This window comes from Pongo abelii, chromosome 12 (genome assembly GCF_028885655.2).
Source record: "Pongo abelii isolate AG06213 chromosome 12, NHGRI_mPonAbe1-v2.0_pri, whole genome shotgun sequence".
In the NCBI taxonomy this organism is placed as follows: domain Eukaryota; kingdom Metazoa; phylum Chordata; class Mammalia; order Primates; family Hominidae; genus Pongo; species Pongo abelii.
Genome location: NC_071997.2, coordinates 77,833,150 through 77,858,441, shown reverse-complemented (window position 1 = coordinate 77,858,441; position 25,292 = coordinate 77,833,150). Strand labels below are relative to the sequence as shown.

The 25,292-nt window shown below is 43.7% G+C and overlaps 1 protein-coding gene and 1 long non-coding RNA gene across 10 annotated transcripts in view; one reads left to right on the top strand and one right to left on the bottom strand.

Moving 5' to 3' along the window:
- SPTBN1 (spectrin beta, non-erythrocytic 1) overlaps positions 1 to 25,292 on the top strand; it is a 212,449-nt gene that overhangs the window by 88,628 nt on the left and 98,529 nt on the right. For 2 of the 9 annotated variants that reach the window (XM_024242710.2, XM_024242711.3), the window contains exon 1: positions 11,605 to 12,195. The exons of the other annotated variants lie outside the window; for them this stretch is intronic. In XM_024242710.2, the coding sequence (XP_024098478.1) occupies positions 12,087 to 12,195 (109 nt within the window). In that variant the 5' untranslated portion in view covers positions 11,605 to 12,086. Of the gene's footprint in view, positions 1 to 11,604; positions 12,196 to 25,292 lie in introns of those variants that run through there. 9 annotated transcript variants of the gene reach the window in all.
- LOC134759645 (uncharacterized) lies at positions 276 to 11,572 on the bottom strand. The gene is made up of 3 exons (XR_010136182.1): positions 10,957 to 11,572; positions 9,600 to 9,695; positions 276 to 9,131 (listed from the first exon to the last, which is right to left on the bottom strand). It is a non-coding gene; the product is annotated as an uncharacterized LOC134759645 (long non-coding RNA).

Here is a 25,292-nt window from a genome sequence, read left to right as displayed (position 1 = left end):
GGAGGCAGTAAGTAATTTATGAGGCCTTTTGTTGTAAAAATGAGAGTTGGCAGGATTCCGAGTAAATATCTTTTTTCCTAAAGGTGGAAGATAGGACTTGGAGAGATCAATGTGTTGGTTGACAGCATTTGAGAATGTTTGGTTTGAGCTTCAGCGTCATAGGTGGGGAACATGTGGCTTTAGATCTGCTGTTTCTTCCCCTGCCCAGTGGTGCATTCCTTGTCTTTACTGAAGTATGTTTTTAAATTCATTTTTAACTGTGGTAAAAAAAAAAAAAACACATAACGTAAGGTTTACCACGTTAACCATTTTTAAATGTAACTTCAGTAGAGTTAACTATGTTCATATTGTTGTGCAGTCAGATCTCTAGACCCTTTTCATTTTGAAAAACTGAAACTCTACACCCATTAAACAATAACTCACCACGTTCCCCTTCCCCCAGCTCCTGGCAACCACCATTCTACTTTCTCTTTCCATGAGTTTAACTACTCAACATACTGCATGTAAGTGGAATCATGTAATATTTGTTTTTTTCTAACTGGCTTATTTCATTTAACATGATGTCCTCAAGCTTCATCCATGTTATAGCATATGGCAGAATTTTCTTCTTTTTAAGTAATATTCAATTATATGTATATGCCACATTTTGTTTATCCATTCATCCATTGATGGACATTAGAGTTGCTTTCACCTCTTGCTATTGCGAATGATACTGCAATGAACATAGGAATGCAAGTGTCTCTTTGAGATCCTGCTTTCAATTCTTTTGGATATATATCCAGAAGGGGAATGGCTGGACCATATGGTAGTTATATTTTTAATTTTTTGCAGAACCTCCATACTATTTCCCACAGTAGTTGCACCGTTTACATTCCTACCAACAGCGTACAAGGGTTCCAATTTCTCCATATCCTTTACTAAAGCTTTTAGAATGTTATTCAAAATACGGTATAATGGAAAAAAGGCACCAACATGGTCTCAAATTGTGTTTTTCTTGGTAGATGGTAATTAAAAAGCGTAATGGTGATTAAGGTATTGGTGATAAAAATAGTAATGAAAAGAGGTGAGTGGAGAGGTAGTTATAGGTGAGCTTGGCAGGTATTAGAAAAGAGCTTAGTCTTTCTCTTATTTCTCTTCATTCTTCACCTGTCATTAAAATTCTAGTTGTGGCCAGGCGCGGTGGCTCACACCTGTAATCCCAGCACTTTCGGAGGCCGAGGCGGGCAGATCACGAGGTCAGGAGATCGAGACCATCCTAGCTAACACGGTGAAACCCCATCTCTACTAAAAATACAATTAGCCAGGCGTGGTGGTGGGCGCCTATAGTTCCAGCTACTTGGGAGGCTGAGGCAGGAGAATGGAGTGAACCCAGGAGGCGGAGCTTGCAGTGAGCCAAGATCATGCCGCTGCACTCCAGCCAGGGCAACAGAGCGAGACTCCATCTCAAAATAAATAAAATAATTCTGGTTGTGATGAATAAACCCATTTGTCATGTATTTTTTTTTAAATGCCTCCCGAGTAGGCTATTCCTCAGGACACCATAAGAATAATAAAGGAAAGATCAATGTATAAAACTGAGAAAAAGGATTTTTAAGCAACAAAGTTTGCTGAGGCCAACTTTGTGTATGGTTCTACACTGAGCTGGAACAATGAGATGGAAGCTGTGCTTGTACCACATCCTGGGCTGTCATTCTCTCTGAGCTGGTGCAAGTTGGACATCAGAGAACATAAAAAAATATCACTCATCTAGCCCTCAGGACAGGCCTTTTGGCTCCATCTTTGTGTTGGATGCTGGAAGGCAGTGGGGAAAGGACATTAAGGTGAGTTTTCCCTGATTCCAAGCCTTGGGCCCACTTCATTGACTGGCATGAGAAATGCACGCTACTTCCTTTGTGCTTAGCTTCCTCTTCCTTAAGGTTTGCTCTAGAAATGGCAGCAGGAATTCAAAAGGCCTGCTTTCTAATCTCCAGCATGCCAGTAGCTTGCTTTGTAACTGTGGGCACACGGCTCTGTGCCTCATTTCTCATTTTTCTTACTATAAATGAGATGGGTTGGCTTAGATAGAGGAATTTTTAAAAGGAACTTCTGACACCTGTTAGGGACTTTCAGCTATCATCTTCTGACTGTGAAAGATTAAGGTATGGATGAGGGGGTGTTACCTAGGCTGGCATAGGCTCTGTGATTCACCATATGGTGCTACCTCCCTCACAGAGTCCTTCTTTTCATCAGTGTTCAGCTTTCAAAAATGGCTAAATGATTTTTAACTGTTCATTAAAGATACTGGGCTGGGGGTATAGGGTGAAGGTTCTGTAAGACTTGCATTTGGCCGGGCACAGTGGCTCACGCCTGTAATACCAGCACTTTGGGAGGCCAAGAAGGGTGGATCACTTGAGGTCAGAAGCCTGGCCAATGTGGTGAAACCCCATCTGTACTAAAAATACAAAATTAGCTGGTGTGGTGGTGCGCGCCTGTAATCCCAGCTACTCGAAAAGCTGAGGCAGGAGAATTGCTTGAACCCTGGAAGCAGAGGTTGCAGTGAGCCAAGATTGTGCCATTGCACTCCAGCCTGGGCAATAAGAGTGAAACTCTGTCTCAAAAAAAAAAAAAAAAGACTTGTATCTGTCCTAAAACAGTTTATATTTTCCAAGAGCATTATGTCCTCCATGCTGCAGCATATGACAGGATTTCCTTGCTTTTAAGTAAGATTTTTTGTATGTATATACCAATTTTTAGAGATTTTCTATTTCAGATCCTTTGGTTTTAGGGAAAACATTGGAAAAGCCAAGCTAATGGCTCATGGTCACATAGCCAGTCAGTGTTAAAAGCTGAGAATGGAGTGTGCCCTTCACTTCTCTTGAGTCTGTGTCTGGTGCACTTTCCATTATTTTAATTAAGCAGATAAGACTGGTACACAAGAAGAGATAAGCAGTGCTCTCATAGAGTGTATGATATGTGCTGGACGAGGGAGGCTGACAGTGCTGGTGTAGAGTTTCTAAGAAGGAGCCATCATCCCAGCTGGGTAACCTGGGAAGCCTTCCTAGAGGAGGGAAGGCTTTGAGCTGAGCTTGAAGGATGAATGGACTTGGGACTAAAAGGTGAGGGGAGGGCCAAGAGCAGAGGCATGGAAAGCCCAAGACAGGTGGGGCACTGATCAGTTTGGGTGTAGCAGAGGGGACAGTTAGGAGGAAGAGATGGGGACAGACATTTATTGAGCATCTGTCTTGTGTCGGGCACAGTATCTGGTCTTTGTCCGTGCCATCTCAGTAGCCTGAGCATGGGAATGCCATCCTGGTCGTGGCACTTGTTTGAGGACATCACTTTCTCCCTACCCCTTGGGACTTATCTTCCTTACAGTAAAAGTCAGGTGTACTTTGATCCTGCCAGAAATTACCTGGTTTAAAATGGGGAGATAAAAGAGGGAAGGGTGTTTTATGGTGTCTGTAAAGAAGGTCTCAGAGGTAGCTATAGTATTTATTTTACAGTAAGTCTGGAGCCTGCCTCCTACTTACGAGGCAGCTGGCAGGCCTTGGCACTCCTGAGTGACTGGGCTGTCCATGAATTATTCAGGGCCTGTGCCCAGTGAGTGGCTGCCTAGCAAAGTCCTATGGCAGGGAGGCTGTGCTATCTCAGTGAGAGATTAGCAGAAGCTCAGGTGCTGAGGAGGAAGAAATGACTGCACCCTTAAAATATTTCACATTTTAACACACCAGGGCTGCACATGTTGTTCCATATCCCTGCAACTGGGTAATCGGTACCTATTTTTCAAAGAGCAAGAAACACACCCCACACCCCCAGTTACGCTACCTACACTCTCATGTTAGAATGGCACATGTCAGCAGGGATTTGGTTAGAAGCAACATTAAAATTGCACAGATAAGATGGAATAGGAACAGAGAGTGTTTGTGTGGAAGAAGTCCTGCTCTGATATTTTGTCAGCCAAGTAGAAAAATGTAGTTGTTGCTTAATTTAGAATGGTACTTACTGTAACTATCAATAGCTGTTACTGTCACTAACCTGTCATTTGTTACATATTACACCCTTGTGTTTATGTATGCATGTGTCCTAGTGTGTCTGATTTCCTCAGCTAGGTTGAAAGTCCCTGCAGAGAAGAAATCACTTCTCACCATGTCATGGGTCCCTCCAATAGTCTATGCCCATGGATGGGGCTGAGAACGTGTCAGATGAGTTGACTTGGGCTCTCTGTAGGGGGAGGAGTATGTCTTGACAATGAAATTTGCATGCCCCCCACTTTTCTCTTTTCTCTTCCCTCTCCAAGTCCCTGCCCTACCTGCCCTTTTCACCTTTTCTTTTCACAGCTCCTGGAAAAGGTAATATGGGTGTGAATATACTTGAGGGCAGGACCCGGAGACCTATTTTCACAAAGAATAGATTTTTATTTATTCCTTACCCATTTCTTTTTCATGAGCTTTGCTACCCAGGGAACAGTATCTTCTCACTGCCCCATATCACTCTTGTAAAACTCTGGCCTGGATGGCTCTGAACACCTGTGTGTGTCAGCTGTTTCCCTCGATGTTGGAGGTGAAAAGCAGAACCAAGAACTCTGGGCAAGAGCAGGCCTGGCCCCAACTGCATTCCTCAGATGTTCTTTTCCTTTAAACCACTCTACCTGCAACAGAGGAGCCCAGCCCTGGCTCTGGCTGCTGTTACATTCACAGGCATAGCACCACCTGTTTGCCAAAGCCAGGGCCTCTGGACCGGGGCATTCTTTTGTCTGTGCAGGGAAGCTTTGCATGTGTAGATAACAGACACGGTAAGAATGCAGGGATAAGGTTTGGCTGGGGTAGAAGATTCAGTAAACTACATCACTTCCCCAGGACCTTGGCTGCTTGTTTCCAGTGTAACTTGCTGTTTTTCCCCCTCAGCAGTGATCTCAGGTGTTTTGTATTCAGCTCTGATATGACCAGTTAGGCAAGAAACAGGGAAAGGATATAAATGGAAACCAGCTTTGCCGTGGTATTTCAGATTCGGTTGTATACTTAGATGGTTTTATGGGTGTGGCGGGAATGGGGGGAAGGTGTAAAGAGAGGGAGAAAGAACCATCCATATCTTTCACAGAACAGAGATAGTAATTGCTATGGATAGAAAAATATCTTTTGTCCTCTCTTTAATTGTTTTTTCTAGTTATTTTGAGTCCTGAAGTATCAAATCTGATAGCCCCACCTCAAATAAACATTGGCTTTTCTAAAATATAGGACTTCTGTAACTTGTTTCATAGTAAGTATTGTGTTCTGGTTATCTCTGAGGTGTCACTGCTATAAAATGTGATACTGAGTATGCCTTTCCCAGTGCATAATGGGCTGAGTTAAAGAGAAGGGAAGGGAGGGTGTCAGTATATCCTAGAGGGAGGACTGGTCCTGCCAGTGAGAAATGCCCTTCGCCAAAAATCCAGAGGGGTGGTCACCCTTGTTCCCAGCCTAAGGTCTGTGATTCCACATGAAACGCAAGATCGTGCAGCTGATAGCTTCCTTGGTGAAGAGATAGCCAAAAGTGGGATAGAATTCATTTTTGAAATTTCTTCTGTGAGGAAATAAAGCCTAGCAATTATAGCCATGAGGACTGTACTATAATAGTATCTTTGTAGACATGTATCTCACTTAATTTATAAATTAATTGAGATAATTTATAAATTATCTCAACCTCTGTGAGGTTGGTCCCATTATTATGCCAACTTTTTAGGCACAGAGAACAGAACCAAGGTTAAAAAGTGGCAGAGCCAGCTTCTTAGGTCCCAGTTCTGCTTTTTTTTTTTTTTTTTGAGATGGAGTCTCGCTGTCACCCAGGCTGGAGTGCAGTGGTGCGATCTCAGCTCACTGCACCCTCAACCTCCCAGATTCAAGCTATTCTCCTGCCTCAGCCTCCTGAGCAGCTGGGATTACAGGCGCCCGCCACCACACCTGGCTAATTTTTGTATTTTCAATAGAGACTGGATTTCACCATGTTGGTCAGGCTGGTCTCCACCTCCTGACCTTGTGATCCGCCTGCCTTGGCCTCCCAAAGTGCTGGGATTACAGGCGTGAGCCACCACGCCTGGCCCCAGGTCTGCTTTTAACCACCTTTTCTCCTGTAGCTTCACATGTCCAAGCCCTGATTCAAATGCTTACATGGGCGGTACTCTGTAAGTTGAGAAGTGGTCTCACCCATGGTTTTCTAAGAGTAGTGTGAGTTGTGAGGGGAGGGGAAGTGCTCCTGACTGCTTCCAGCTGCCCAGGCCATGGGTCTTGAGTGGGAGGTGCCATTGGGGAGAAAGGAGATGTTCTAAAGAGGTGGCAGGCAGGTAGCAATGGCATAGAAATACCAGTGTCAAATGTGCTATGCCAGTAGGGCTTTTGAAAATTGTTCTTTTGGTGGGAAAATTATTCTTTTTTGCTGGATTTCATTGTGGTATGCTTGGTTAGTTGGTTGAGTTTTCTGGTAAGTGGGGAAATTTCCATTGAAAAAGGGCTAGGTTTTTAACAGAGGCAGATTTTAGGGAGAAAAGAAGGTGGCAACTAGTAGTTAGGGAGTGGGAGGCTCTTTGGGCGTTAGTGGAAAGAAAAGAATGATCTCAGTTAAGGATTCAAGAGTGGGAGAGGTGGGCAAGAGGTTCCTAGGAAGGGAGTGGGTGGGCCAGAGAGGTAAGACAGAAAGAGAACTAGAGAGATGAGACAGAAACATAATATAGACCAGTGCCTAGTGCAGCATAAATGCAGTGGCATGGTTTGGAGCCGCTTCTCTATCTGGCCACGCTAATGGAAGAGGATTATTTTAGCATTATTTTGGTTTCCTATAAAGAAATGCTTAGGAGAAATTGGCTGTGGTCATCCAGTGCCAAGGGACTTGACACCGATGAAGAATGAAAGACAGATGTGGAGATGGCGGTAGAAAGCAGCAGAGAATTTGGCAAAACACATCCTGTATGAAACTTTGTTGTTTTCTGTCCCTCCCTGTTCCCATCACTTCTTTCCCAGCTCTCGGATTGGTTTTTCAAATCCCAAGGTTGAATGTGTACAAATCCCATCACATTCTGTCATTTTGGACATCCTCTCCCAGACATACTGAGTCTTAATAGTGTCTGGATGTTCAGGAAATGAACATCTAAAGTTTACCCACTCAAGCTTGCTGTAATGCAGGAAAAGCATTCATCTTTCTTTCCCCTCAAGACTGTGTAAAGCCTCTTAGAACAAACAGAGGCTTAGTCTTACCTTGCCACATGCTAAGTCATACAGAATCTTAGTGTACAGGTCCACCAAGTATGAGAAGAGGAACAAAACCAAACAAGACCTAATAAAACCCACTCAGAACCACAGAACCCTCCAAGCAGCAAGCTCTAGGTGAACTAGCAGAGCATGTGCCTAATCCTGACTCAAAACTAAATGTTGTAGAGGTTCATGTAGAGACCTGCTTGGGTTTTAGGTTAATCTTGATACCACTTATCGAGTTCTGTGATTTTTCAGAAAACCTTAGAAACCTATAGTAAGCTGGATATACTCTGAGCATATGGGAGAAACAGCAGAGGTGGGGAGATGGGGAGCACACTGACTTGGTGGATCTGGGGTCCCTGTGTTGGTTGTGCCACTCACCAGCTGGGGCCCTGGGCAAGGCACTGTATTTCTGTGAGCCTCAGTTACCTTGGTTGCAAAATGGTGACCACACCTGCCTCACAGGGTTAGTCACTTGAGAAAATATATGTGGAAGCATTCTGTAAGCTACCAAGTGTGATGGTTCTGGTTATTACAGCCATTCAGTTTATGTGGAGATTGATGATAACTGGGACTGCAGTTAGAAGTGGGACCTAAGCAGGGTGAACCCAAATCACTAATACATTTAATACTAAACATTCCAGAAGGAATTTTTTATGACCATAGATTCTAAGCTGTTTGGTTTATAGACAAAGATTGAGAGGCCCAGAGAACATCAGAAACATGCTCAAGATTACATAGCTCCTTGGTACTCAGAAATTAGGGTAAGCCTGAGTCCCTGACTCTGGGCTTGAGTCTTTCCACCAGACCACAGCACTTTTGATTTGTTCCATCCATACCTTTGAGCCATCTTCCCACTGGCCTTTTCCTACCTATGCCAACTTAGGGCTGAAACCTGTGCACAGAGGACATACTCAGTTGGGCCCTGCCTTGGAACATCGTCCCCTGAGTCTGATAACCCTCATTCACTAGTCTCATCTTCATAGCTTCTTCCTCATTCTCCTCCTCCTCCTTCTCCTTTCTCCTTTCTCCTTATTTTCTAACTCCCTGTAACCTAGCTTTTGCTTTTATTAACCCAATTGACCTGCTAATTGGCACACCGAATGCCTTTTCTCTAAGTTTTATTTTTTAGTTTGTTTGTTTTGCAACACTTAAGACCATCTACCCTCTTTCCTCTTTGAGTCTCTCTCCTTAGATTTTCATTCTGCAACTCCCTGGCATCTCCACTGGTTTTTCTTCTTCCTTCCAAACCCAGGCCTTCCCCAGGGCTCCATGCTTAGCCCCTTGCCTCTTACCTCCTTTCCTAGATTTAACCCCACAACTATCTCAAATCCCACCTCTGCACTCAGGACTGTATCTTCAGTTTTGAGCTCTAGTTCCACATCCCTGACTGCTCCAGACATGTCACCCTGAGTATTGCAGGTAACTCAGATTCCACCTGTCTAGAAGGAAATGTGCACTTGTCCCCTGCACCCCTCTAGCCGGATCTAAAACCCTGAGAGAGTCTTCTTTGTCCCTTTCCTTTGATCCTCCCACATACAGTTAGTTACCAAAGTCCTTTGGATTAATTTTTACGTCAGCCCATTCTTTTTCATTTGATTGCTCCTTTGACCTGGACTATTGCACTAACCACCCAGTTGACCTTGCTGCCTTCATTTCCTCTCCTTTCTGCCCATTCTTACATATAGCACGTCCAGATTAATCATCTCTAGAGTCCAGCCCACACCCTCTACTCCCCTGGCTCAAAAGCCTCCAGTGGCTCCAGACCAGGCTTAGTTCTAACTTGCTTTTCGGGGCTTTCCTCCCAGCTTGACGGTTCCTTATCCTCCAGCCAAACTGCAGCACTTGCTGGTGCTGTTTCCTGGGCATCCATGCTTTTACTGTGCCGCTTGAGAGCAGGCTTCTCCCGTGTTCCAGCCTGTTGATGTCTACCTGTGTTTCAAGGTTTGATCAAAATGCCAGTCCCTCCTAGAGTTCTTCCCACCTACCTTCCTCCAAAAGGCAGATGTGTCCTCCTTGTCCTCTGAATTCTTACAGCTGTCCTCCCCTGGCCCTTACTGTATTCTTTTGGTACTTTACTGTTTGCACATTTGTCCCATTTCCTTTGGCTAGCAACATTCCTGGTCACTTTTGAATCTTCTAAAACACCTGGCAGTGTGCCTTGCACACATTAAATACTGTAAATACAGACCAGTAAACACTGAAGAAATAAAGAATGAATACCTCTGGCCTTCCTTTACCTCCTCCCCACTGCTGAACTGGAGGAGGTCAGATGGGCTATCAGGGATCTGTCTTATTCTTCCCTGGTCCCATCACACCAAATGGATTCCCATTTCTTACTTCTTATCCTTGTGGGGTTATTAAACCCTTCCCCAGTGTCCAAACCTTTCCAATACTTACATGTGTTCACTCTGCCTGGTTCTTTCAGTGTTGGCTTCGCAGGATTGAGTGTGGCTACGTTCATCCCAGCTCTACTGCCATCATATTATGTGCAACCTGGTTAATTAAAAAGTATTTCATGTACTACCCCATACTAGAGGGAGCTGAAAGGGAGATACTGAGTGGTGGTGACTCCCTTTCTTCCTTAAGTGGCCCAATGATTAAAACGTTATAAGTTGGCAAAGCACTTTGTAATCTCATTTTCAGTGCCATAGCTGGACACTTAGAGACTTACCGTTTCACCAGTATACTTAGTTGTGAAGAAGGGCTTGTTAAAAAGATCTTCATTGAGATGGTTCCCAATTCAACTTCTCTTTTGTAGTCTTGATGTGGTATGTGTGTGTGTGGGGGCAGGAGGTGATGAAAGGAGGGGTGCATTTTGAAGAATATACTCTTAATTTTGAAAGTATGATAATTTTTAGAACATTTCCACATCATCTCCTCAGTGACCCTGTGGAGGTGGGCATTAATTATTACTCAGTCTGACAGCTGAGGTTTAGAAAGAATCCAGGGTTTCTTCTAAGGTCATAGGGTAATTAGGAGGCTTGGCCAGGACTAGCAACTCAGGTCTTAGGAATCCTAGTCAAGTGCTTTTTACAAGACCAAGTGTTTTGTAATGCCCTGCCTAGGCTCCCATCAGCATTGTGAATTGGCAGCACTTAGGGGCTTTAAAAAATGTTCTACATCTTAGATGATAAGAAATGTTGTCTTCTCCTTCAGGTTGGGCCTGGCTTTCAAAAGCCAAAGGTTGACATGTGGAAGTATTAAAAACCTAGTTATGTGGCTGGAAGGAGTTGGGGGTTGTTCAGCGTTGAGCAGTTAGCGAGGCTCTGGGTTTAATTCTAAGCCTGGACAGGATGCAGTTACTTCAATTACAAGTGCCCTGGGGACTGAGGTGAACCTGGGGTGGGGGACCACGTCTTTACTACAGATTGGAATCCCTGAGGAATGAAATTACCTTCTTCAGTGAGTATTGCTGTAGGGCTCCAAACTGGAAATGCCAAAAGTGTAATTTGTTGTCTGCCTGTTTAGGTAGTGAGGAAAAAGGGGGGACAGGAGGGTGGAGAGAGGGGGGAGATCTAGAGTCAATTTCCCAAGAATAAATTTTGATCATTCTCTTTTCTGTGTGGAAGATTTCATTTTTGGTTGAGATTGGTGGGAGAAGAAGCTGGGAAGGAGAGATTTAAAATTTTGGAGAACCACAAGTTTAGAGGCCTTGTTTTACAAATCAGAGTAGGAATTTAAGGGTAGTTTCGGTTCCCTCATCTCCCCACCGGATCATAAACAACTCCAGGTCAGGGATCTCGGCGGTGTTTACCTGTGTACCTTTTTCCCACAATGCCTTGCAAATCGGTGCTCCCATAAATCTTCCTTGCGTCGAATTCCTATCATAGGCCCGTGTTACTCCAGGAAACCACCGCCTTCATATCGCCTGATGGCAGCGTAAGTCAGCCGAGATTCTTCACTGAGCCCGAACTTACACCTCCCCTGGCTGTGGCGCTGCACAGCGCCCTGAGAGTGACTTTGTCTGACTTCTTCCCGGTGGCTCGCCGGGCCGCCGCCGCCGCCGCGTGGTTGGCGCCAGCGCACTGGGGCAGTCGCGCGTGCCCAGGTGCGGGCCGCGTTACCTCCGCAGACGCTGGAGAGTGAATGAGCCGCGCGGGCCCGGGACCCTTGGGGCTCTTCACTCTCCCGGCCGTCCCGTGGGCGCGCTCGCCTTTTCAAGTGATAGTAATCGGAGACTTTTCCGTTACATGAGGCTCAACAAAAGATTGTAATTCCAGCAGCTCTGTTTGGGAAGGCACCACCGCGGCTCGGGCCGGCGGCGAGTCCAGGGCGCGGCCCGGGGTCGGCGGCTGCCGGGCGGCTGGGGCGACCGCGGACCGTGCGGGACCGGTAGGGGGCCGCGGGCCGGCCGGGCTCCCCCGCGCCCCTCCTCGTGGTACAGCCTGCGTTTCTTCTACAATGCTGTTATGCTAATCAGGTGACATCACCGCCCAGCACACGGCGAGTGGCTCCTGATAAAATTACAAACCGGAGGCCGCCGCGGGCAGCCGGGAGGAGGTGTGCGCTCTGCGCCCGCGAGCTCCCGGGCTCGGCAACCGTGGCATGGTTAGGATTGGCCATATTTAAAAGTTCTGAAGTAGAACCTGCGCCTCCTCGCTGCTTCTCCCTCCTTCTCAGTAATTTATTTCGAGCTTCCACGCAAGGGCCACGGAAGGAGGGAAAGCAAGAAATTAGATGCCTGTGTGGTAACTCCTCGCGGAGCTAAGGTGGACTCTCCTGCAGCCAACTTCCCATCAGATCACCCTGCTGGACTTGCAGACCGGAATGGGGCTCGCCTAAGGAGCCGAGCGCTGCGGAGGCTGCTGCGTGTTGGATGGGCGTGGGAGGGGGCTGGAGCGGGATTTCCAGGGCGCAGTCCGCCGGGGCTTTACGCCGGGCATAATGGAATTGCAGAGGACGTCTAGTATCTCCGGGCCGCTGTCGCCGGCGTACACGGGGCAGGTGCCTTACAACTATAACCAGCTGGAAGGCAGATTCAAGCAGCTGCAAGGTAAGCCCCCTCCCAAAGGCCGGGCCTGTCCTGGGGCCGTGCCAACGGGGGTTCTTGGAGGCTTTATTTGTGTAATATGGTACGAGACCCTAATGAAGACGGGCGGCTTCACAGCTCGACCCCAGACCCTGTGGTTGGCTGCGGGCACCCCATTCACGACTTAGGGAAGGCAGTTGCTCATACTCCACTCCAGAAGAGCTACCATTTGGAGTCCCTCTCTCTCCAGCACCCTTTTGGCTTTCTAGGTTGTCAGATAACTGCTGCACACACATTTTCTTTACTTTTAGCTAACTTTACATCCTAGTAGATCAGTGCTTATAGACTTACTAGTATGCAGGTATTTGATTCCGGGTCGCCTCTGGCTCCCAGCCCCCAGCCTCTTACCTCTGGGAAGCTTTAAAGGTGTAAAGTGCCGTACTCAGACCCAGTCCTGCAGAACAATAGCAAAGGGGAGGAGGGAGTGGTCTTTTTGTTCCTAAGCCTTAGGTAAATTACGGTTTTTTATTTAGAAGCTTAATTTTAATTTTTCTGATGTGTTGGGAAGAGCCTTCCCATCTATTTAGTGGGCTATATAATTTCTAATGAAAGCCAGTTATTGTCATTTCAACGCTATGGGTTGGATTAGTTGGATCAATTACAGGTTTCTTGGAGTCTGTTTAAGGCTCAAACAATTGAATGAGTCCAATATTTTACTGAACATATTTTTAGGGAGAGCAGGAGCCTGTGTGTGCACCAGTGTGCTGTTTTCCCTGCGGCCCCTGCAGCCCTCAGCTGTCCCTGCCCAGCCAGCAGGCCCTGGCCAGCAGTGTCTCAGGGCTTATACGTGAAAAAAGGTTCCTAACTGAAAACAGAACTCCTTCCGTTTGGAAGCCCCTGGAGTCAGTAGTAGGCTGGGAATGGCTCTAGCACTGTAAAAAAAGTAGTATTTGAGGACTGTGTGTTTCTTATTTTAACCTTCTCAGTGCTGCAAATGTGGTTCCTGTGAGGAGGAGGAAGGAAGGAAGCCGCTCAGCCCTAGAATGTTTTCATTGGGAAGAGGGGGGAGGATGTCTTTCATTCATTGGTTTATTTGTCTTGTGAAATAGTTGACAGTAATGACACTTTTCTGGAAAACGAGGCAGAACAGGACGTGATTTTAAACACTTGCTGGGCTGTGCCGCATTCCTCTGGCAGTTAGCTCAGAGGAAGCTCCCTTCGCTCTGGGGAACGGCTCTGTGTCTCTTCGGTTCATTTCTTTTGAGCTGTTCGGCAGTCAAATTTGCTTTTTTGAAAACTTAAGCTGGGGGCGCTTGCAAGTAGTAAATAGAGGAATTGGGGTGGGGGGGCGTTCATTATCTAGGTCTGTTAGGGGCCTCACGGTTTTCGGGTCGGAGAATCCACTGCGTGCTCCTCCTCTTCCCCTGGCCCGGACTCCCAGCTTCATTGTGTCATCCCGCCTAGGGGAAAGCACCCACCGGGATCGTCAGCCCACTCCCCCGCCAGCCCAGCCTGGAAGTCTCAGAAAAAAAGCAAAACTAGGAGAAAATAGAAGGTGTGAGGGAGGAGTGCACCCCTAGGCCCACCCATAACAAAAGGCTGTTATTCTGAAAGGGCTGAGGAAGGTTGTAAAACTGCTCGCAGAGAAGGGTGGAGCCTACACACAGGAAATGTCTTAACTGTCCTCTCTGGACAACGTAAAGTTTAAATTTAAAAAAAATCATGTGCCCCTGATATTTTACCTCATACGCTGTTTCTCAAGGAAATCCCTTCGAAAGGGGTAAGCTTCGTGTTTTGTGTGGTAGCTTTAAAAATAATTTTTTTTAGTGTGACCCTTGTCTCCTAATTTAGCTCCAGTGACTTTCTTATTTTTAAATATTGTGGTTTAGGAGTTGCACAAGTTTAGTGTTGGTATTTCTGTAACAGAAAACCACCCATGTTGAGGAATTGAGAAAGGGTGAATTAACTTTCAGGTATGGTGGACCTCAGGAGAATTACACATATTTGTCAGCATCCTTCAGAACACATGAACCGATTGCATTTTAAACAATCCTAGGAGAATTTTGATTAAACACACACACACACAAAACCTTTCTGTAATTCCCATCCCTGGTTTTGTATTTTGTTTGGTATTTGTAGTTCTGATTATCACATATTTTTGATAACATATAATTTCTATCTGCTGATTTAATTTTGTACATTCCTGCAAGGGTGCCTTTTTTTACTCTTCTGGGTATAATCTTTCCTAGCACAGAATCTCTGAGTGTTGGCACAATGCTCCTCTGAAGCTGTATTGGGTTTTTTGTTTTTGTTTTAAGAGACACGGTCTCACTCTGTTGCCCAGGCTATAGTGCAGTGGCACAATCACGACTCACAGCAGCCTTGAAGTCCTGGCTCAAGCCATCCTCCCACCTCAGCCTCCCAAGTAGCTGGGACTATACCATGTCTGGCTAATTTTTAAATTTTTTGTAGAGACAGAGTCTCATGTTGCTCAGGCTGGTGTTGAACTCCTGGCCTCAAATGATCCTCCCACCTTCACTTCCCCAAGTGTTGGGATCACAGATGTGAGCTACCTTGCCAGTCATGTATTGGGTTTTTAATGCCTCTGAAATGAATTTATTTATGTATTGTCTGTGCCTGATAGTGCTATGATTTTTCTGGAGTTGTTTCTGCATTTTGGCTGGTTTCAAGTTACTTTCCACATTGGGTCCTAAAAATTTCAGGAGGTGTGCCATAGAATGAGATTTGGAGTTCTGGCTAAGGAGAATATAATTTTAAAATGAGTCTGGTCTATTTAGATAAAATGGTTTATAGCGATTTATAGCTTATAAATTTATAGAGATATTATAAATTTATAGTTTAAATATCGTTATATATTTATATATAAATGTAAATCGAGTTATATATTTATATATAAATATAAATAGTTATATATAGTTTAAAATAAAAAGGATAGTCATAAATGTATAGTTTATAGAGATTTATGGTTTGTAGAGATTTATGGTTCAGTAAATAAGTGTGATTAAAAAAAAAACCTCATTGAGATACAAGAGCGATGGCTTTATCACACGAAGGCTCCTGGCATAAGAAGACAAGCACTTCAACCTCTGATGGCTTTAGCATTCACCACCAACACTCAACACACACACACCCACACCCCTTCCTCTTTTTCTTTTTCAGATTTTCACCTGCAAAATTATCACTTTCCTCAGAATCAGTTCATGTATCATATAAAGTTGTATTTGATGTTTTTTCTCTATTAAATAAAAGAGGAATGTTGAAATACAGCAAAACCCAATCTCCCATATTTAGAGAATTGTGTAGTAACAGAGGTGCAGGTTCATGATAACCATCTCTCCACTTCACATCAGCCAGCTTAACTCCTCATGAGAGAAGACTCATCATGCCACTTTCCCCCTCAGAAAAACAGTTGCTTGTGCCATTGTGTAAATGAAGTTCCAGACTGTAGCTTGGCCTTCAAAGATTCTCCTTAAAATGGCCCCACTCCACTTACTTCTTATTCTAACATATTCCATTCAAACCTGGTAGGCAGGCCTACAGCTTTTTATAAAACCCATCCCTGGGTTTCACGCTTATCTTCTACGTTTTGCGTCAAATGCCTACTCTTCCATTTAATCTATAGAAATGCTTACTTTTCTTTTTTCTTTTTTCTTTTTTTTTGAGGCAAGGTCTGCCTCTGTTGCTCAGGCTGGAGTGCAGTGGTGTCATCTTGGCTTACTGCAACCTCTGCCTCCCAGGCTCAAGTGATCTTCCCACCTCAGTCTCCCCAGTAGCTGGGACTACAGGCACTTGCCACCAAACCCTGCTTTGTGTGTGTGTGTGTGTGTGTATGTGTGTGTTTTGTAGAGACAGGGTTTCACCATGTTGCCCAAACTGGTCTTGAACTCATGAGCTCAAGTGTTGGTCTGCCTCGGCCTCCCAAAATGCTGGGATCACAGGTGTGAGCCACTGCGCCCGGCCTAGAAATGCTTACCATTTTTAAAGATTATGCCTGCATTCCAGTTATTCCATAAAGTTTCTTCTTTCTTGTCAGAGTTACTGGGAAAAAAGATTTTGTTGAGTGCTTACCATGTACCAGTCAGAACTTTCTATATGGAATTTTGTCTGGTCTTTATAACATACCTGTGAAGTTTTACAGGTGAGAAGATAGAAGCAAATAACTTGTCCAAGTTCACAGGCATTGTTGAGTTTAGGCTGCAAGCTGTTCTGTAACTTTCTCCTTTCAGACTTCTAGATGTTCATATTTATATATATATTTTCTTTTAAATGAAAGAGTGACAATGTGAAATGCCCACCCTAACCTGGTTCCGTCTCCTGCCTACCTGTCCCCTAGAGGACTGATTCTATTGGCTCTGGCTGTGAGGTTGTAATGAAGACAGGATCTAGTTAAAAAGCATCAAAATGAACTTTTTCTGTCTGCTTTGCAGCCAGATGCTGACACTCCACATCTGATCCTTCTGGAGAAGGTGCATTCTCTAGCTATTCTGGCTCAGTGCGTTTGCACCAGGAGAGGTATAAAGTGCTCTGTCTTCCTTGGGACATAGAGATTAAAGAATTTCAGGTCATGAAATGCATTACTGCCAAGTTTATTACGTATTGAGAATTGTCTCGTTGAATTTCTTAATTTTTTAAATTTCTTAACTCTTAGAAAAAGTGAAGTGCTGATTTTATACCTTTGAATCATGAAGAAAATTTATTCTTTTTTTTTTTTTTTGAGACGGGGTCTCGCCCTGTTGCTCAGGCTGGAGTACAGTGGCGTGATCTCCGCTCACTGCAACCTCTGTCTCACGGGTTCAAGCGATTCTCCTGCCTCAGCCTCCTGAGTAGCTGGGATTACAGGCATGCACCACCACACCCCGGCTAATTTTTTTGTATTTTTAGTAGAGACGGGGTTTCAGCATGTTGGTCAGGCTGGTCTCGAACTCCTGACCGCCTGATCTGCCCACCTCAGCCTCCCAAAGTGCTGGGATTACAGGCGTGAGCCACCGTGCCCGGCCATTTTGTTCTAAAGTTTTTAGTAACTCTAGTTTGTTATGCTACCTAAATGTTTGTCTTACTTTCTTAAACCGAGAGAAAGAAGATTGCTGGGCTTACAACCATTTGTCATGAAGAAAATTTGCTCTTAAGTTCTTAAATTTAAAGTAATATCTTTCAAGTATTTCCCATTGTGTCACTGAAAAGAATTAATGACATATGGTTATTTGTGGGGAAGGGGAATAAGAGGAGACAGGATTTATATAAGAACATTTTGGGGTCTGATGAAAGCATAAAAGATTGGCTTTTTGGTCTGGATACCTGCCAATACTGCAGTTTTTATAAACTCAGACAACTTGGTTGAATGTCTTCCCCCAAAAGAAATAAAAATTCCTTTTACCAGTTTACTAGACTTTCAGCTCAAAATTTAAGTTTCCTACAGATTTGTGAATTAGAATCCCTTTTGGATGGTCTAGTAATAATAATTGTTAATGACCATAGCACTTAACTTTGATATAGATCATCTTGTTTAATTAATTAAATGAGATTATTCACAGTACACAGTATGGGATCTAATACTTAGTAAATTATAAATAAACGTGTTTCCTTAGTAATAATAATCCTGTGAGGGTAGATATCCTTTTTTTTTTTTTAAGACAGAGTCTCACTCTGTTGCCCAGGCTGGAGTGCAGCAGCATGATCTCGACTCACTGCAACCTCTGCCTCCCGGGTTCAAGCGATTCTCCTGCCTCAGTCTCCTGAGTAGCTGGGATTACAGCCACCTGCCACCATGCCCAGCTAATTTTTGCGTTTTTAGTAGAGATGGGGTTTCGCCATATTGGCCAGGCTGGTGTCGAACTCCTGACCTTGTGATCCGCCTGCCTCGGCCTCCCCAAGTGCTGACCACGCCTGGCAAGGGTAGCTATTCTCGTACTTTTTGTAGATAAAGAAATAGATCATTGGATTATTATCCATCTGTATGAGGCTAGCTTTCCAGAATTCAGGTTTTCTGACTCCAAATTTGATGCTCTTCCCGTAGTACCACAAAGTGTGGGTTAGATGTGGATCATGGCACCCAGATAACTTGAATACATACTGCTGGCATGGAAGATTAATGTGTTAAGGGAGCTGCCCAGATTTCTGGACATGGGCTGCTCTCAGTTTTTGTTGCGTTAGGAATATTGACAGTCAAGGGAATACCAACTCTTTCTTAAATCTAATATTTTACTAGGAAGAACATTAAAAGGATTCTTGGAGGCTAGTTATATACAAGAGGAGGGTGATAGATAACTCCTTTTGAGGAAAAGATAGCACTTTTCTTAGGAGAGTCAGCCTAAAATCTCCCTGGCTGCTGAGAAAGCTTTCTGGATGATGGTTCCATGTCATCACCTCTCCTCACTCCTCATTGTTGGAAAAAGGGGTCTGCACAGCCTCACTGCTGCTTTGTCTGCTTTAGTCTCTTTTCATGGCTTCCTAAAGTGTCCCCATGCAGTTGTCCCAGTCTCCCCACAGCAGGGCCCTGAGAAGAGTGCTCCATGCAGACATGTCTGGGATTCATCTTTGCTGGGATTTGACTCCAGTCCCAGCTCCAGCTCCTGCCACACCTCTACCCCACAGAAGTTGTGATTCCTTAAACCTGCCCTGCATTTTCGCACCCTTGACACCCTGCTCTCTTGGTTTCTTCTGCTGGGAATCATTTCATGTGTCAGGATCAGTCTTTTGAGGTTCAGTTCAGATGCCACTTATTCTAGGCATTCCAGGAGGTTGGGGAGGTCAACATCCCTGCTTGGACTCCCTTCCTTTTAAGATTTGAAGTTTCAGCGCTTCATCATTCATCTGTGATTTTCCATTACTGCCTTTTGTTACAGTTCCAGCCTTTGTCTTTTTGTTTTCCCTATATTTCGTGAAGTCTGGGAGCCTAAAGACCAAAGTCTGAATAGTCTGTCTTATACATAGAAGCCACTAAATATTTGCTAAAGAGCAAAATAAGTGAAGTCAGTGTTACAGACTCCCTTATTGCTGTGGTTCCCAAATTTGAGGTTCTCAAAATGAGGTCCCCAGGTCAGCATCAGCATCATCTGGGAATTTGCTAGAAATGTAAAATCTCAGATCTCCACTTCTCACGTACTGAATAAGAAATTCTAGGGTGGGGCCTACCAATAAGTGTTTCCAGCTACTCTGCCAGGTGGTTCTGGTGCACACTAAAATTTGAGAAATAGTCCCTTGTTGGATCATTTGTACAATCTTTGCAAAATTTTGTGGTGGGGATGGAGAAGCAGACTCCTTAAGTTGCTCCCAAACAGGAGCAGGTATTATACCTGATTTCTTATAGAAGAATGAAGAGTTGGGGGAAGATATGTTTTTTAGAACAAAATTGTGTAACAGTGGGAAAAACATTAGCTAGTCAGGAATGGACTCTGTCCTGCTTAAATTAGAGAAGCCGTTGAACATCTGTCGCAGTCACCTCTTCTGCCTCCGATGACCCTCAGGTGGGGTCAGTTACCTGCCTCAGTTCTCCCACAGAGATGGCTCAAGAGCCACTCTAGAAAGAGATATAAGTTTAGAAAAAATAGAGATAAACCTAATAGTGTGTGTAGGCTCTAAGGATAGTTCAGTAAGGCATCAAGTTTAGTTTCACTTATATTCTTAATAAATAATCTATTGAATTTAACCTTAAAAAACAAAAATCCCAGCAACTTGGCATCTGTAAGGGGGACAGATCAATATCTAGGCCGCTTTCCTTATTTGAATAACTGCCAGGTCTGCTTCACAAGATTGTGTTGACCAGCAAATGATATGATCTATATGAAGTTTCCCTGGAAACATCCATGTACTATTAAAGTGTGAAGGATGGCTCTTGTTTCCATGACTGTATTCCTTTTAAAGAAAACTTCTACATATAAATGAATACTGACAATTCCAATATTCTTGATTACTAGTAAATATAGTACAGCAATTCAAATAAGGACTTCAGGGTTTGTTTTTTCTTTTAACCTTCTGGAAAATAATGTGGACAGTGACAGAGCATTAAGTTTTTAGTTAATGATAGCTCCACCTCTTGTGCACATAATCAAAACAGACCAGGTGGGGTTTAGCCACTTGTAGATCCTAGTGCCTTTTCTCTCTTGACAACTTTCTATCAACTCTGAAGCCCAGCTATGAAAAACAAATGAAAGGGGGAAATAAAGGATAAGGGCATTGTACGCATTTTTCTTTTTTCCTTTTTTTTTTTTTTTTTGTTTGTTGAGACGGAGTCTCACTGTGTCGCCCAGACTGGAGTGCAGTGGCATGATCTCGGCTCACCACAACCTCCGCCTCCAGGTTCAAGCAATTCTCTTGCCTCAGCCTCCCGAGTAGCTGGGATTACAGGCACCCACCACCACGCCCAGCTAATTTTTGTATTTTTAGTAGATATGGGGTTTCGCCATGTTGGCCAGGCTGGTCTCCAACTCCTGACCTCAGGTAATCCACCCCCCATTGGCCTCCCAAAGTCCTGGAATTATAAGCGTGAGCCGCTGCGCCTGGCCCCTGTAAGCATTTTTTTCAAATGTTTAATATTCTGTGCTGCATTGACTTAAAAGTTTGACAGGCCAAGCACAGTGGCTCATGTTTTTAATACCATCACTTTGGGAGGTCGAGGCAGGCGGATCACCTGAGGGCAGGAGTTCAAGACCAGCCTGGTCAACATGGTGAAACCCTGTCTCTACTAAAAATACAAAAATTAGCTGGGCATGGTGGTACACGCCTGTAGTCCCAGCTACTCGGGAGGCTGAGGCAGGAGAATTGCTTGAACCTGGGAGGCAGAGGTTGCAGTGAGCCAAGATTGCGCCACTGCACTCCAGCCTGGGCGTCAGAGTGAGACTCCATCTCAAAAAAAAAAAAAGTTTGATGGTTGTTAAATCATTTTGTTGGTGCACAGAACCTGCTATTTAAAATGGCAATTGTTGGCACTAACTTAGACTACTTTAAAAGCAGGAAGGATCCTAGGAAATAAAATACTAAAATAAAACTTTAAAAAATACAGGGCATGCTCTTTTGGTATTCTACTTACTTATTAACAAATATTTATTGATTACCTGCTTTCCAGTGAGCAGCTGTCATCTGGTTAAAAAGTGCATGGGTGTGTTTCAGCTGTGCTGGAAATGCTGGCTAAGCCAACTGATTAATAGAAGCAAGTGGAGAAATAAACTTGATCTAGGTAAGAAGTGAGGAACTGAGGTAGGGGAATCTGTGCAGGTTCAGGATTACTGGAGCTTAAAGTACAGAGTGAGGATGGGGTGGTAGGAAGGATTCTAGAAGGATAATAAAGGATGCAAGGCCCTGTTAGGTTAAGGAGTTTGGACGTAAGGCAGTGGGAAGCTACTGGACGATTTTTATTTTACTTATTTTCTTTTATTTTTTGGAAACAGGGTCTCTGTCACCCAGGCTGGAGTGCAGTGGCACAATCTTGGCTCACTGCAACCCTCTACCTCTTGGGCTCAAGCCATCCTTCCACCTCAGCCTCCCAAGTAGCTGGGACTACAGACATGCACCACCATGCCCAGCTATACTGAAGGATTTTAAATAGGAAAGGATTTTAAATCTGGATTTTTAATTTAATTTTATTATTTTTATTTGTTTATATTCACGGATTGCAAGTGCAATTTGCTACATTCATGTATTGCATTGTGGTGAAGTCAAGGCCTTGAGTGTATCTATTACTGGAGCAATGCACATGATACCCACCAGGCAGCCTCTCATACACTTTATAAATATAAATATACATATTTACATTTATATATAAATTTCTTAACTCTGGTCACTGAGGCATGCTTTATTCTCTTTCTATATATATAGAAAGGCTAGTCTGACTGCTGGTATGATGATCATTTCGGAGGGTGCTGGTCAAGGAAGGAGACAGAAGACCAGTGTTTTATTTGCTGGAGTGAGAAACTTAGAAATGACATAACCTCCTAGAATTTTGAAAGTGAAATAGGGGACTTAGAACCTTGTTATTCAGTATAGATAGATGACTTGGGGTTTGTTGGAAATACAGCATCTCAGGCTGACCTCCCCACAGACCTACTAAGTCAGAATCTCATTTTTAAAAAATCCCCAAGTACTTTGTATGCCTGTTCCAGTTTAAGAAGCACTGCTGGCAGTGCGTGGTGGCTCACGCCTTAATCCCAGCACTTTAGGAGGCTGAGGCGGGTGGATCACCTGAGGTCGGGAGTTCGAGACCAGCCTGGCCAAGATGGTGAAACCCCATCTCTACTAAAAATACAAAAATTAGCCAGTTGTGGTGGCGCACATCTGTAATCCCAGCTACTCTGGGAGGCAGAAGTTGCAGTGAGTCGAGATTGTGCCACTGCATTCCAGCCTGGGCAACAGAGCAAGACTCTGTCTCAAAAAAAAAAAAAAAAGCACTGCCTTGGAAGTAATGATGTCTGCCTTCTAATTCCTATGAACAGACAAGGAAATAGTTTCATTAAATGGAGGAGGTTTTGGTTTTTGGTTTTTTTGAATAAACTGGATTATTTTAACTAAATATAAAAATAATCTTGAGTATAATAGTTAATTAAAGGAAGTTTAGTATTGCTCTAGGAGATTACAGGGCTTTAAAACATAGTTAACTAATTCTGAGCTTTAGAAGTCTTTTATAGAATTTGGCTGGGATTTTCCTATTTGCTAGTCCTGCAGTTTTAGAAATTTGTGAGGTTAAAAAAACAGTTTCTTTTCATATTTACCCATTGATATTAATGGAGAATCACAAAAATACCCTGGGCCAGTTTCTCTAAATTATTCCAGAATTTCAGCATGGTGTCCTGGGAAGTAGAGATTTATGAGTCCATATCTGTTTTATGACTTAAACCTTTTAAATACTTTAAAACTATTTTTTTCAGAAACAAAGCACAAATAGTCTTCTTCAGCCACACTTCATCTTAGTAGAATGATCCTATATTAAATGAATGTTCCTTTTCTTGCGGTTGGTTAGACTTCAGTCTAGTTTCATGCACATCAAACTTACCTAGTGGTGCCTTCAGGTTTTAACGCTAATAGTAGATTTGAAGTATGTGAAATATCTGTTACATGATAAGTGCTCATTTCCTCTGAGTTTGCAGGTGAAACTTTAAAATTACTGGTTATTGATTGGGTAGGGGAGAAAAAACACCTGCTGAAACTTGTTGGCCGGAAGTTTTTGCCCCTGGGAAGAAGAAAGAAACAGGGTGGGGGAGATAAGGGAATTCAGTTCTTGGCTGGCAGCACTCCAGAACCATCCTGATGGAAGGGATGTGGCCAGTTGAAAGCAGCAGTGCTGAAGAGGAGACTGGGGGATATTCTTTCAAAGGCAGGGTTGAAGGTTATTAATGGACTAAGTTAAATTTCTAGCTCTTCCTTCCTATTACTCTAGATACTTTTTATATATTTATTATGTCACAGCAGTATTGACGCCCTGAAAAGAAATAAAAGTGAAAGAATAGTTCATGTAAGATCCCACAAGTCCTACAAATTTTAACTTTCCAATAGTTAATATAAGCACACACATATACACACACATGCAGTTTAAAAGTGTTATATAGATCAGTTTTGTCTTGGCTTTTTATTTTTTACTTAACATCATCTTAAGCTTTTCATATGTGGTTATTTCTGTGCCTCTTACCAAATATTGGCAATTCACTTCCCAAATCAGACAATTACTTACCAGTCTGAGAGCCTGCTTCTTATCTATGGGATGAAGGTCATACAAATTCTGTGTAATGAGATTGTTGTAAGAATTAGGTGAGATTCTCTGTGGAAACTGTGTTTGGCACAGTCCCTGGTACATAATAAGGGCTCATAGGATTATTACAGATCCTAGTTAAATGGCAAGGCAGGGCCCAGCAGGGTGAGCCTTGTAAACTTGAGTGCCTCAACTCCCACTGCCACCCCCAAACCTGTTCTGGGTGTGGTTTCCTTTAGCATGTTAGAAGAGTGTTTAGTTTGCCTGAAAATGCACCCAACTGAAACCATCCCCCCCCCTTTAGAAAGATTACAAGGTTCAGTCACTTGGGCTTGGTGACTTTTGATGTAGTTTGAAGGTCACAGTGGTGGTTCCTCTCCCAAGTTCATAAAAGCCTCTGGAGCAGCTACTGCTGCAGGCAGAGAGCATCCAGCACTTGGTCAGAGAGCCGCCTTTGTCAGAGAGCGCTCCTGTAGCCAGACTCATATTAACTGCCCCCCATGGGTGTGTTGAATGCCTCTACTGTGTTTGCTTTTGAAAGGCCCTTCTTAGCCTTTCTCTCTCCCCCAACCCCATTTTCAAGAGGCACAAGACCTTTAAGTAGCAAATACAGTAATCACAGTAGCATGGAGACACAGGCTGGCCTATATTTGGTTTCACAAAGGCCTTGTGAAAGATCTGGCCTTAAAGTCCCTTTTTAATGCTGAAATTATGCAAGTGGAAAGTTAATTTGAGGATCACTGAGGCACGCTTTATTCATGAAGAATGTGAGCAAAACATAAATACAAAGTCTGGAGGCTCTGTTCTACTCTGGTGGCAAGGAAATTACATAGGCTATATCTTTATTTGGCTGAATCCCCCTCCCTCCGCCAAGAGTGCAACTGTGATAGAATTTTGGAGTGAGAGCTATTGTTTTAAGCACTGACTGGTTGCAGGTGTGTGTGTGTGCATGTTGCCTGAAACTCTCTACAAACCATAGACATGATTTTGGTGGAATTGGCGTGCCAACGGTGATTACAGCTAAGATTGTAGAAGACCAAACATTCTGTTGGACTGTGACCTTAGCATTTTGAGTTATGTTTCTTAAGTAAGAGAAATTTCGAAGGTCTATTTTATTTTTATCTTTATTCTTTGAAGGACTGCTTTAAAGTTCACCGTGTCTTTGAAAGTCTATGTAGTCTGTTGAACTCTTAAATCACAGTGAGTTCCTATAGATTGCTAGCTTGAGTGTATGGTATTTGAGATGTGAATAAAGTCTAGTGCAAAGTGTGTTTCTTGTGCTTGAAAATGGTGCCCTGATTTCTATTGAGGGAGACATTTATTCCTATAAAGATTTAAACGACTTGCTGTACAATTCAGTCTTGCAGTGACAGAGAGATTACATGCTATCTGCAAATAACTGCCAAGCAGATGAAATCCCGGCTGT